Below are 12,622 nucleotides of genomic sequence, written 5' to 3' on the forward strand. Positions count from 1 at the left end.
TGGATTTGTATATCTATTTTGATATGTTTATGTCTTTTTATTATTGTATAATTTAAAATAAAAATAAAATAAATTATATTTATAATAGATTTCATTCTAATATAACATTCAATCAAGATAAATGTGGAGGTTTTTTTTTTTTTTTTTTTTTTTTTTTTGTAGATTTTTGTTGAGTATTTTAGATTTCCTCAAACAATAATCATTTGGAAAGAAGACATTATAATTCTTAGAGCTAAAGACGAGTTATTTGTAATGTTCAAGTTGGTTGCACTATTGCTTAAAACTGATTTAAAATGTGACATTGGTTTTGAATTGTCATATAGTATCTATTAGATCCATTCCATACAATTACATTCTTATTTCATCTCCTTAGATAAATAAATAAAAACACCAATTCATACAAGAGATAGAAAATATTAAAAAAGAATAAAGAAACCTAACCTATCTACCCTTTACATTCACATGCCTCTCAAAACAGCTCACAAACACGACAAAATTCATCAATTCTAAGATACAACAAAAGAAGATGAGACATGAGGTTACAAACGCCTGCCCACCTGCCCGCCTGCCCGAAGAAAAAACGGGGCTCGCCCGGGCCCGGGACGCCCACGGCACGACCACCCGTGGGCGTTGCCAGCATCCCAGCAGGTGGGAGGAGCCATAGTGGCGAGGTGGAGATTAGGGACTCTCTCCCCCGCACGCATGCATTCTGTTGTGTGGTATCTGCCTCGATCCACTCCAATTCCCTTGCGATCGTCGCATTAACTCAAGGTGGAAACAGTTAATATCATTGCTTGCCCCTCGCAGGATGTTACAATCCATTGTCCCACTCAATCTCTCGAGGTGCTCACAAGCCATCTTAGGGTTACCACCATGCCAGTCTTCGCACTCTCGACTGCACCAGGGCTAAACCAGAAACTAGGGTTATAATCAGTTTTTGAAAGGAAAGAAGAGGAGAGAAGAGTAGAGAAGGGGAGGGAACAGCGATTACAGCAGGGGTTGACGAGTTCGATCTACTGCAACTAAGGAGAAAGTTGTTTTGCATCGGGATTGATATGGTGTGAGTGTGGTGGCTGAGCATACTTGAGTTGATTTGTGTGTTATTGGGATGAGGTAAATGATGTGGTCTCTGTGTAGTTTCTTGAGGACTGGGTTATTTAGCTGTGTAGGTTTTGGCTGCCGGTTAGAGACGTCGGGATGTGTACAATTTGGTAGGTTTTGTTTTGTTTGGTTACGAAGCTGTGGATGTTTTTTGTGCAGGCTGGAGTAGGGACGGGTGTGTAGCGGAGGGTGGAGGTGAGGACGGGGTTGTTTGATGTCTCAGCCACGAGTGACAGTCACCTTAGGGCGTGGTGGGAAGCGGGTAAGCCATTGCGTGTGCGTCGTGGTTGTGCGGTTTCTCGCATTGAAGTTTATGGCGAGAATTGGAGTATAAGAATGCGAGAAAACGAGTTGTAGGGTTTAGGTGTGCATTGAGTGGCTTGCTTGGATGCGTTGGTTTTTTTTAGAGGTTATGGTGAGGCTGTTTCTGTTTCTGAGTTGTGTGCTTAGCGTGTGAGCCTTACGAAACCCGCTAGCTTTTTCACACTTTAAGGGCTGAACTGTATCTAGAGAGGAGACATGTCATCTAAGGGTTCAGATGGTTTAAGATACACAGAACGTTTTAGTGTTCGAGGGTGAAAGGGATCGGAAGTGTTGTGTGTTATCATGTCACAGTTCTTCGGTTGAGCAGTGTCAATGAGGGCAACATTGGGAATTTACTTGGAGTTTAGATGCCGAATTACTTTTAATTAGCGTCGCTCATGAGAGATATCAGACAATTTTCATAAATTGTGGTTTTGAAGACCATGACCGAGAGTTTTGAAGAAAGTGCAGTAAAATGATAACAATATACGTTTCATGGGTTGTCTGACACAGGTGGAGAGGCGTGTGTCAGTTCGTACAGAGATGTACGCTGATTGCGTGAATGGGGTAGGGAATAGGAAGCGATCAATCAGGGATCGATTGGGAGGCTTAAGCGAGCCGGTATTTACTGTACCACAGTCAGCTGCCAAAAGGTGATTTCTCGCTATATATGTCAAAGTGCGAAATTTCAGAAAGACTGGAAGACATTTCTTTATGCAAGCCTGGGAAGGATCCGACAAGTTGTGGATGCTGCTTCATGAACTCGATTGATATTTAAAATCAGGTTCTCCATTGAATGTATGCAGGCTAAGAGACGTCGAAGGACAATGGAAGCATGATATGTACTTTGATGGCCGTGACGGCGGTCCTCGAGTCCAACGTATCTCTTTTATAATTATTTTGCCAAGTCGTCCGTTGGTGAATTGTGCTATATTCGCAATCTGCTCTTTTTATATTTTTTTATTTAATTTCCCCTCTTCTTTTCTTTTATAGAATCATATTGTGGTTTGTGTCTTCGCTTTTGTTTCATTCTGTGGATGCAATTTGGTACGTCTAGATTAAAAATGTTGACCGGAATTTCAATAGTGGGATCTGTTACATCCTTGACTAGAGCTGGTTGCACAGGGGAACAAGATTTGCGCTCAAAATTAGGTCAAAGACAAGGTTTCAGAACTGGTAATCAAGCAAGAGCTGGAAACAATGTGGACTTGCGGGACAAGTTGTCAGGTCTCGGTAGTCAGAATCGTCAAACCGTACCAGCAAATGAAGTCCCTAGAGCACAGCGGCGAGTAGCGTCTGTGGTTTTCAACAGTTCAACTGTTACACGAGGTGTGGCCTCAACCACTGCCCCTGCTCCTGTCTCAGCCAGGGCAACTGCAACGGTCAAGAAACCCTCGGATGTACCAATGGTACACAATCTAGTTCTTCTTATTTTGAAATCTCAGTCACGAAAATTCCATGCATTCAGATCTCAAGTAAGGGTTGTTTGGCCTTCTTGCTTGCTGAGAAAATTTGTTGGTTTTCAGGTCCTTTACTGTACGGTTTTCTTTCACGTTCTCTAGTGCGAAACGCTTAGGTGAACCCTGTATATGAAAATGTGGCAGTTATTTAAACATGTTGGTGAGCGACTCACTAATTCTATTTACTGGTTTTGCTAGGCTGAAGAGCAGACCGTGCGTACTCTTCTGCATTCATTGGGACTGGAGAAATACGTGATAACCTTCCAAACTGAGGAGGTAGTCCTTCTTGGCTTCGATTATCGTTCTTTCTGATCATGTTGAAGGGGTATTGCACTAGGATGAGGTTCCGTTTTCTAACTTTCTGTCATTATTAAGGCCCACATATTAATCAATAAACTCAATTGAGCGTAGAGCTTTGAAATTTATTGAAAAATTACTGACTAAAATCTCAAACTTGTCTTTTGTTGCTTCTTTCAGATTGATATGGCTGCTCTGCGATTCATGAGTGACAACGATCTAAAAGAACTGGGTGTTCCTATGGTAATCTCCATATTATCCTTTCTTTAGGTTCTTGTTCTCTTCTGAAGTGTAAATTCCTACACATTGGGGGAAACTGTAGCCATGGTAGCTTTAATATCTTTTAAACATAAGCTTTATTGACTGTTGTGCATCTTCAACAGGGTCCGAGGAAGAAGATCTTACTGGCAATCAGGGGTAAGGAGTGAAAGGCTTTTCCTGAGGCGCAAAGAGATGCAGACGGGTCAATGTAGTCTTTGAAGCTCGACGAATTGTTCGGACCCCGTTCATACGAGCGGTGAACGATGAATTACATGAGCTGGACCTCCTTGTCGTGACATAGACAGCAAATGTATGCATAGACCAGTGACTGGTTAGTGTGTACAGATGTAGTTAACAGAGTGGAAATGTTTTTGCAATAGATACTTTGATGTTGATAGTCATGTAGAGGTCTAGTTTAGACTTTGTATCTCTGGCTACTTTAATTAAGCTTGTACTTGGATACAATGTAGGCGAAATTTCTTTTGCTTTTTCTGAACAGAAATGTTAGTTGCAGTGGGATGTTTCATCGTGTGCAAGAATTCTGTTTTCAGAGCAGATTATGGCAAGAAGTTTTTTCCAATGTTGCAGAGGTACATTTGAGTCGGGGTTATGTGTATTTGTAGTTTCTTCAGCTCAATTTATAACGTTTTTTTGCATATAAGGTAGATGTATACAGACATTGTATTGAATGTAAACTGTAAGTTTCACAACTTATCGTCTGTGTACATGTGCGTCGCTGACAACAAAGTTCTCCAGTTTCATTTGAAGCCTTTGAACACAGTTTCATTCGCGTCCATCAAACCTGCATTTTGAGTGAGCTTAAATCTAAAGTGCAGTTATCAATTGAAATCTGAATCTAACCCAAGTTGATCCATTCATTTTGGAGCCAGGCTGGAACCGCATTGCATAAGCTGTAAATTCTCATAGTGGAATTCTCAAAGATCACTTTGTCGACGTGGGATAAACAACGTTGGTGCTAATGTAACGACAGGATACAAATAATATTGATGCTCATTGATGGAAAATAAGTTTTTTTCTTGTTCGAGGCATCCTCATGTGTTTAAGTTTTTTTCTGTGAGATAATGTCTAGAACAGTTCATCCAATAAAACATTAGTCGTAAAATTTTCTCCCAATTGATTGTGAGTGGTCTGATAAGGATATGTAGAGTATATGAACAACTTGTAGTTGAGGTTTTGTTGTGGAGGCTTAACATTATTCAGGATTTTTACTGTTATTTCATTATTATTATTATTATTTCTAGTGTGATTTCCTTTTTCTTTTTAATTTGTTTGTTTGTTTGTTTTTTGTTTTTTTTGTTTTTTTTTTTTTTTTTTTTGATGTCATTATATAATATTGTGCAAGATTTTCATAAAACAATTTCTTTATTCTCTGTTCAGCTACGTTTGCAACAGTAACTTTTTCATACATTTATCCAGAATTTTGTAAAGAACTTTTGGTAGTGGTGATGACAGAAAATTTTCAAGGATTCTATAAGAGGTTTGAAAATTATGATAAAATTTGCAATATATGGGCTTTTTGAACTATTTGAGGTTAAATGATATAAAGATGGAATCAACATCTTGGTTTAGTTTAATAATTTCAGGGTCATCATAGACAATTGTTCATTGGCAATGCGAGGCTTCAAATATTCTCGTACCAAATTCTTCTTCCAATATACTAGAACAAGTTTTGGAAAAGGTCATAATGCAGATGAAACACACCCATTTAGATGTTAAAGACAGTACAAACCCGTCAGTTAATACTTCATCGATATTATTGGAAAAGTTATAATAACATAGAAAATTAAAAACATTACAAACAGAGACATAAACGGGCATCATAGCAGCCCATAGAAAGAGTAATAGAAATATATTAGTACATACACTCTTAAAATAAAGTTTAATATATATTTTTGTCAAACATTAAGAATTGAGGTATAATGGAGTTTTGTTGACAATTGAAGGACAAGTACTGAGAATATTGTGCAAAGAGAGCTGCTAAAAGATTGTGCCTGCTGTTAATTTATTTGATTAGTGAGGGTATTATACAATGCGCTGCTGAAAAGTACTCGGAAATGATCATCACAGTAGGATCATTTTTCTTTCAAGGAAGAATTAACTGCAGAAAATGAATCACACTTCACTGCCTCTACCGTGTCTACAAAGTTGGAAGCCCAAACTAAATTGTGATCTCGAAACAATGGTCAGCACAAGGCCAGTGAATTTTGTCACTATTTGCTTAAAAAGCGTAGAGTATCCGCTGGAAAATTACTCCACAAAAACTACGGTAGATAATATGTGTGTTAATCTTCAACTAAGACCTCTCAACGAGAATCTACGAAGTCACAAATTCCTATGCAGAAACTTGGATTCCATGAAGTTCAAAACCTCAAGGTAATGCATAGTTGTGTATGGGAATCAGGAGTGGGTCTCTCACCAGATCAAAACCATGAGATATTGTCTACAAACTCCTGTAATCAATGACGCTTACTTCATCTTCAGGAGCATCCAGATCATGATAACTGTTTGTCAATAAAACGATTGCAGTTAAAAGGAGATAACGATAAACAAAAAGGGCAAGTAATAATGCTTAAATGCAACAATCAAGCGATATCTTAGCGAATCATGCAGGAAATACATAGAATTACTAGCTGAGACACAAATATAATAAGGTAGTAAACCGCACAGCCTACCTGCGCACACCCCGTGGATCGCGGCGCATGCCATGTGACGGCATCATCATGGGAGGTATATCCAAAATACCACCTCCCATCATAGGACCTGGAGCTCCCCTCTTGCCACCTCGAGGTCCTTCCTCTTGATAACCAGAATCAAAGCCCCCAGGGCGAAACGGCCCAGGACCTTCCCTCAAAAATCTCATTGCCACTTCAGGGGGTGCTGGCACAAATGGACCCAAAGGGCTACACACAACGTCCAGATCCAGATGTTAATTTGAGTTGTTCTTTGCTTATAAAATCCAGAGTTTAAAACGGCAGTCCTACTCTCGTGTAGAAATTTGAAGCACGCACAATTCATGCCAGCTGAAACCATAATACGTACGGAAAATACCTAACCAACATATTTTGGCTTCAACAAAATTCAAAAATTATGTCGACTCATAAATAAGGTCAGAACCATAAACCTGACCTATTTTAAGCAATCGAACACCACTTAAACAATTTCTAACCCTGAGCTTTTGGGCGCCATTTACTACTTACCCAGCGCCAGGGACAGGCATCAGCACTTGAGGCGGACCGGGCATGTCTGGCACAAAAAGACCACCAGGTAACCCTCGCAAAGGAGGGCCGTTGAAATGATCGAACATGGGAGGCTCCATCGGTCCACCCTCGAAAGGTCCTCCTTGAGCCGGACCACCTTCGAAAGGAGGGCCACCACCTCCCAAAGGATAGTCACGAGGTGGAGGAGTAAGTTCAAGTCCTCCACGATCAAAACGAGCCTTTTCATCCCGACCACCCCGATCAAAACGTTCTTCTTCCCTGCCTCCTGGTCCTTGTTCGTTTCTTTCACCAGTTCGTGGACCAAATCTGTTATCCCGCGAAGGATGATCAGAAGGCAGCCAATCAGCACCTGCTCGGTTTCCTGGCCCACCGACCGGTCCCGAAAACCCAGGTCGTTGACTTCCTCGTCGACCTCTGTCACCATCTCTCTGAAAGGTTACACTCATAACCCAGTCAATGGTAGTTTCCAAAGAGCATCAACCTAGACTGGCAACGTATATAATCTAGCTCCACTGTGCAACCTGGAACATTAGACAATGATGCAACGTTTTCACCAGCCTTCCAAAGTTACTGGCATGCATACAGATGAGTTACTGGTATCCAAAAGCAGTACCTGTCCAGGCTGTGAAGATGTCACTTGATTAGCACCAGGGGCATCGGGGTCACTGCATCATGGAAAAAAAATAAAAATAAAATTTCGTCAACAAGGGGAAGAACTGAGTTACACGAGATTAGTATACTCCAAATTCAACTGTCCTAGAAATTTGTTCATCGTTTCCTTCAAAAATGATAACAAAAGCTAATTTCAATATCAACTGGGGTAAAAGCTGCACTAGTTATTTTAAACAACGATTGAAACATATCATACGGTGAGAAATCACTTGATATTACAGAATAAATATGAAATGCAAAGAGAAAAGTTGGATCTGATACATATATGACACTAAATTTCTTTCTAAACAGTCCTGAGCTCACCCCATATAGTTCTGGAAGTAGAGCTCCTCTCGAGCCTTTGCGACAACATCAGCAACCAAGTCCGAATGCTTAAGCTTTAGATGCTTATGTACAAATTCTGGGCCATGAAATAATTTAGTGCATCCCTTGGCACCACATCCATACTTCCAGCCATACTTCTCATCTCGGATCTTACGCACAAAAGGATCTAGTGCTTCGTTGGCTGTCGTATCTAGCTTCTCCCTCCCAAGCATTGAAACAATAATATCGCCACTTTCTAGCCGTGTCTGCCAAGTTGTATCCAACTTTTTCTCCCAGTCAGCAAAGCCCGCCTCTTCTGCGTTGTTTTTGGGATCTCCGCTATTCTTGGCCTCCGGAGGCCTAATGTGCCGAAGCCGTTTGGGCTGTTCCTTATACTCTGTCATCCCATAATAATCCACAGCGTGCACTCGCCACAAATAAGTGAGCACAACTTCCAGGAGTTCAGTACCTTCTAATCCTTTCACTTGATTACCAGACCTCACTATCACAATAGGTCCAACTGAGCCACCACCCATGGTCCTCTCACTTCCAGCGCTCTGATCTACTGTCAAAAGATTTCCTTCGATACCCTTTTCAGCGTCCAACTTCTTGACGAGAGCTCGCCCAATACCAATATCCTTAAGGACTCTCTTAGGATCTGAACTTCCAGGATGTGCTTTTGGAGCCGCATTGATTTCCTGGGCTTTCACATGTTCCTGAGGGGGTCTTTTCCTCTTACTACTGCCGTCTGCATCATCCCCCGAGTCATCTTTTGCTGAAGATCGTACACTTGGACCCCTGAACAAGAAGCCGACCACATACGATTTTCAATAACACTGTTATGAACATGACGATAAAAGCCAAATGTGAACGTTATGTTGTACCCTAAACTGGTTGCACATGTTGCAAAATAGAACTTACAGATCCAGAGAGCCTGTTTGAAGCTCAGCTAGCAGCTCCTTAGATAAAATCTTGGCATTTTCATTTCTCCTGCAATAGCACAATGTACCACGATAACTATTTTCAGTTTAGTTATATAAAAACTTCATGCGCATCATAACCCAGACGTGAGCTCGCTTTGACACTGCACGTCAACTTAATTGCTTTTGAAGAGGATCGACACAATGAACCAATGTCTCACCGTACTAGAACAATCTCTAATCTTGCTGGGTCGTACTTCTCACGCAACCTGACGGAAAACGATATCAATCCAGGTCAGCGACGGAAGATTTCTGAACACAGAGAGGTGTATACAAGCAATACCAATTACTCGAAATCTGATACATACAAAGTGCAAGCAGCAACAGGCAATCCCAGCTCTGGTCTTTCCGATAAATTACCATTCGTCATCCTTGTGCTGTTCGAAAAAAGCCCTTTTATGAGTTGTGATGAACTCTGACTTGTACTCTTCATACCTGCAAGGATACTTGGTGTATGAGGTACGGTAAGTCTCAATAAATATCCAAAAATTGAAAGCATCTCCTGAACAATCTGAGTTCGTAATTTTTGATTCTAAACTGAAGCTAGCGCGACCAATACCTCTCCAAAATCTTGCTACATTCTGGACAGATTCTCAGAAACGTCCATCCTCACAACCATTATTCACAACAAATTGATCATAGCAAAAAATGGAACACATTATCATCTATTTCTGCAAGTGACAAGCAGCTTTATACAACATCCATTAAGAGCATACGATTGTGTGAGACACGTATTTGTTACCACAAACAAAAAACCGACTTGAGAACATCTCAAGATGAAACCTAATTGAAACCAGGACACACAACCCGAAGAATTGGTAATCTACCTGCGCTCGGCTTCTCCAGGTAGTATATCATCCTCAAGCTCCACGATAAATTGTTTGTATGACATCAACCCGTCTCTGCGAAAATTTCAAGGTCAATTGCTGACAAATTCCTATTCAGAAGAACCTTAATAATTGATGTTAATTTCCAAAATCACTGAATCATTAACTGTTTAAAAATAAAAATAAAAAACACATGCGAAACCAAACCTTCGCGGCGGAGGTCCACCACCGTACATGCTCGGGAACGACCCATCCCTGAAACTTCCACGACCTGATCACGGCATTTTATGGTACACACACCATTAGAACCGATATAGACCAAATGATGACGCTGTAAACCCAAATATTTGACTAACGCCTGTTAAATGAGTAAAATAAAACTATTCAACATCATTCATTACATGCATTTTTCCCTTGGTTCACCTATGTAGATAATTACACACTCAGGACTAGCTTTTCTTCAACTTTCTTTAACTCACCTCGCCCGTATGCACTGACCCCATCAAATCCTCCATACCTGCAACAAGTAGCAATGAGACATCAGCAAAACGAATACAAATTGATCCCCACTCCTGTCAAAATCCCTTACACCATGTAACTAAACCGTTAGAGACTGGGAGCTAAAATCACCTGATGATATCCCAAGTATGCAACTAGCATCAACTTACATGGGTCGAGCAGAGCCCAATGACAGTCTTGACCAGCTCGCATATAAACATGGAAAGACTTAATAACACTTAAAGGGCACTGCTCCTCATTAAGCTGCAAAGCAGCAGCACCTTCATCGGCAAAGATCGTAGCATGGCACGTCATAATCCTCTTGCTTGCCACTGAGTGGGCGCTGCTCTCTGTCTGCCCTAATATTTTCTACGTACTGCAACTGAGAAACTGAGCAACTCGGCAAGATGGTTGGAAAGGGCTGAATCGCTAACTCTCTTCTCTCCGGCAATGAACTACGAGAGTCCTCAAGCAGAGAGGGCAGCTCCGCTCAAACTAAAACTGCTAAAGAACTGAAATGCGAGAAGCTGGGAATCCTCACTATCTCTCAACAGATGCTAGAAGATCGGCAGATATGAGATGTCCTTTCACAATCATCAAAATCCCTGTATCAACATCGAGGTGTCAGTTACTCCCAGTTACTCCCTAGACTGTTCAAAAAATGGTTTACCATCTCGCAAGCACATCATGTGCTCACGAGAACATCCTCATCACAGACTATTAGACTCAGCCGTCCGCTTCCAAAGACAACCGTGTATAATATCACACACATTTGTCAGAGTCTATCTAAAAGATGACATCATATTTGATAAATCAAAGATAATGCGATCCATAGTGGAGACAATTAAGACTGTCAGCAGTGGAGCCATAATGTACTATCTGCACCAAGACACATGGCTATCCTGAAATTCAACGACGATGATCATTCAGCCACCGCAATATTGGTCCCAGTTAGAAGCACGCGTCTGTACTCTAGTTCCAGAGAGAAAAGAAACTTCTATTATCAAGCACCTCAGTATGCTGGTGTAAGTTCCATAAGTGTAAAAAAACTAGTAAGACAAGAAGCAGAGGAGTACCCAATGTCGCTGTGTGAAATGCATCGCAGTACCAGGAAAAAGAAAGTGCAGTACTAGATAGGATATGCATAAAATTAAAATGAACATAGGCACAAAAAATGACTTGCGTTCAAGAGAAAGAAAATCAATTAGTAAATAAATAAATAAAATGAAATGTCGTTAAGAGGATACCTGCGATCGTCCCCAGGACTCCCTCTGCGGCCATCAAACTCATCATCCCTGAGACGTTTGTAAGGAGGAGAAGACCTCCGAGGACTATGCCGTCGGTCTCTGTAAGACCCGTCAGCGGGAGGCGTACCGCTCTTCCTGCGCTTGTAATCCCTGTCCCTGTCTCGGCGGTCCCCGTCCCGTCTTCCTCTTTCATCTCTATCATCTCTGCGATCCCGGTCGCGCCGTCTATCCTCAGAGCCTCGGTCCCTCGACCGATCACGACGACTTTCTTCCTTCACCACTGGCTCCTGCGGCAGGTCTGCCATTGCACCCTGTCCGGCCAAATACTCTAACTCCCTTGCCACAACTTCTTCGCAGCGCAAAGACGAAAAAGGAAGTAACAAAACCAAACCTCTTCCTAATCAACAAAATTCTCCCGAACCGAGCTTCACCGCCAAAACTCCGAAATCGAAGGCAACGAAACGAAATTCGTCCGTAGCCACAAACAAAACCCTCAGTGAACCCTCTCCTCGAACAGTCACCGAAACTGAACAGACATAAAAAAAGAAAGAAAAAAGAAGAAAAAAAGGTCTTGGAAACGGCTAAGAAAAGCCTTCGGAAATCGAAGACGAAAACCCGAGAAGTTGAACAATAGCCAGCGAGGCGAGAGCAGTTCAGGAGACGAGAGCGAAAAGAAAGAAAGTCGAATGTTGGAAGATCCCGAAGGAAGCAAACCCTAGCATGAAGGTCGACGAGCGACGGGCAAGATGGGCGAGATGTGGACGAGATGTGGACGAGATGTGGACGAGAGACGGACGTCACATAAAAGATCGGCAACGAGAAGGGGTATTTCGCTCCCCTTCTCTGGTATCCGTCTTATCCTTGGTCTTTCTACATTTGCTTTTCTTAAGCACCTCCAATGCAGTTACACGTGTCGTAGTCCTTAACTTTTCGGTTTTTTTAAACAGTGAATATTAACTTTCCAGTGAGTCAATCCCTCTCGTTCTATCTCTGTATATAAACAAGAATCTGAATAAGAGAAGACTGTGGGGCCACCGACATTGCGAAAAGAAAACTGAAAGTTTAGATCAAGTTGTCAAATTATATCATCATGCCTAACTTTTGTAATGATTTGATAACCTAATTTAATATTATTCCTAATTCACTTTAAACCAAAATTACCGAAAGGGTAAAACCACAACTGAAATTCTATAATTATCTGCCGTAAAATCTAAGTATATGAAAACGATTAATGTATTCAGTTTCAACATTTCAGAGTTTTTTTTTGTAAGAAATCTAATCTGAAAAAATTTAGTTGGCATTGCCAAAACAAAAAAAAAACCTAATTAAATCCTTTACATGATAAATGTTTCTTCTAATGCTTTTCAAACCTTTTATGCATTTTAAAAATAGAATCTCCATATACAATATGAATCTTATATTTAGAGAAATGAT

General features: G+C 41.1%; 2 protein-coding genes across 9 annotated transcripts; one reads left to right on the plus strand and one right to left on the minus strand.

Moving 5' to 3' along the window:
* The first annotated feature begins 718 nt into the window (after positions 1-718).
* LOC112277584 (uncharacterized) lies at positions 719-4,015 on the plus strand. Of its 6 annotated transcripts, none has more exons than XM_024510100.3 (8): positions 719-1,113; positions 1,261-1,363; positions 1,918-2,057; positions 2,211-2,284; positions 2,530-2,879; positions 3,063-3,140; positions 3,342-3,404; positions 3,545-4,015. In XM_024510100.3, exons 2-8 carry the CDS (start codon positions 1,316-1,318, stop codon positions 3,587-3,589), a joined length of 798 nt encoding a protein of 265 aa, XP_024365868.1. In that variant the 5' UTR covers positions 719-1,113; positions 1,261-1,315; the 3' UTR covers positions 3,590-4,015. The 6 variants fall into 6 exon arrangements, with proteins under 6 accessions (XP_024365868.1, XP_090103890.1, XP_024365867.1 ...); XM_090247764.1 differs by having other exon boundaries at positions 2,530-2,813; XM_024510099.3 differs by having other exon boundaries at positions 719-1,060.
* Positions 4,016-5,418: 1,403 nt separating this feature from the next.
* LOC112277410 (serrate RNA effector molecule) lies at positions 5,419-11,865 on the minus strand. Of its 3 annotated transcripts, none has more exons than XM_024509644.3 (12): positions 11,189-11,865; positions 9,923-9,960; positions 9,651-9,714; positions 9,444-9,518; positions 8,977-9,051; positions 8,778-8,825; positions 8,558-8,626; positions 7,637-8,434; positions 7,275-7,326; positions 6,641-7,089; positions 6,116-6,343; positions 5,419-5,944 (listed from the first exon to the last, which is right to left on the minus strand). In XM_024509644.3, exons 1-12 carry the CDS (start codon positions 11,491-11,493, stop codon positions 5,884-5,886), a joined length of 2,262 nt encoding a protein of 753 aa, XP_024365412.1. In that variant the 5' UTR covers positions 11,494-11,865; the 3' UTR covers positions 5,419-5,883. The 3 variants fall into 3 exon arrangements, with proteins under 3 accessions (XP_024365412.1, XP_073387285.1, XP_073387286.1); XM_073531184.2 differs by lacking the exon at positions 11,189-11,865 and adding an exon at positions 10,112-10,546; XM_073531185.2 differs by lacking the exon at positions 11,189-11,865 and adding an exon at positions 10,223-10,388.
* Positions 11,866-12,622: the final 757 nt, after the last annotated feature.

The sequence above is a fragment of the Physcomitrium patens genome, chromosome 25, assembly GCF_059467195.1.
Source record: "Physcomitrium patens ecotype Gransden chromosome 25, ASM5946719v1, whole genome shotgun sequence".
NCBI classification, from domain to species: domain Eukaryota; kingdom Viridiplantae; phylum Streptophyta; class Bryopsida; order Funariales; family Funariaceae; genus Physcomitrium; species Physcomitrium patens.

Bases quoted from the DNA above. Each gene is read 5' to 3' on its own strand.
- LOC112277584 (XM_024510100.3), top strand. From the start codon at position 1,316: ATGTCTCAGCCACGAGTGACAGTCACCTTAGGGCGTGGTGGGAAGCGG. The intron at 2,285-2,529 runs GTATCTCTTTTA...CTGGTTGCACAG, and splicing joins CGGCGGTCCTCGAGTCCAAC to GGGAACAAGATTTGCGCTCA. The intron at 2,880-3,062 runs GTAAGGGTTGTT...TGGTTTTGCTAG, and splicing joins TCCATGCATTCAGATCTCAA to GCTGAAGAGCAGACCGTGCG.
- LOC112277410 (XM_024509644.3), bottom strand. From the start codon at position 11,493: ATGGCAGACCTGCCGCAGGAGCCAGTGGTGAAGGAAGAAAGTCGTCGT. The intron at 9,715-9,922 runs GTGAGTTAAAGA...TGCCGTGATCAG, and splicing joins GGTCAGTGCATACGGGCGAG to GTCGTGGAAGTTTCAGGGAT. The intron at 6,344-6,640 runs GTAAGTAGTAAA...CGTTGTGTGTAG, and splicing joins ATGCCTGTCCCTGGCGCTGG to CCCTTTGGGTCCATTTGTGC.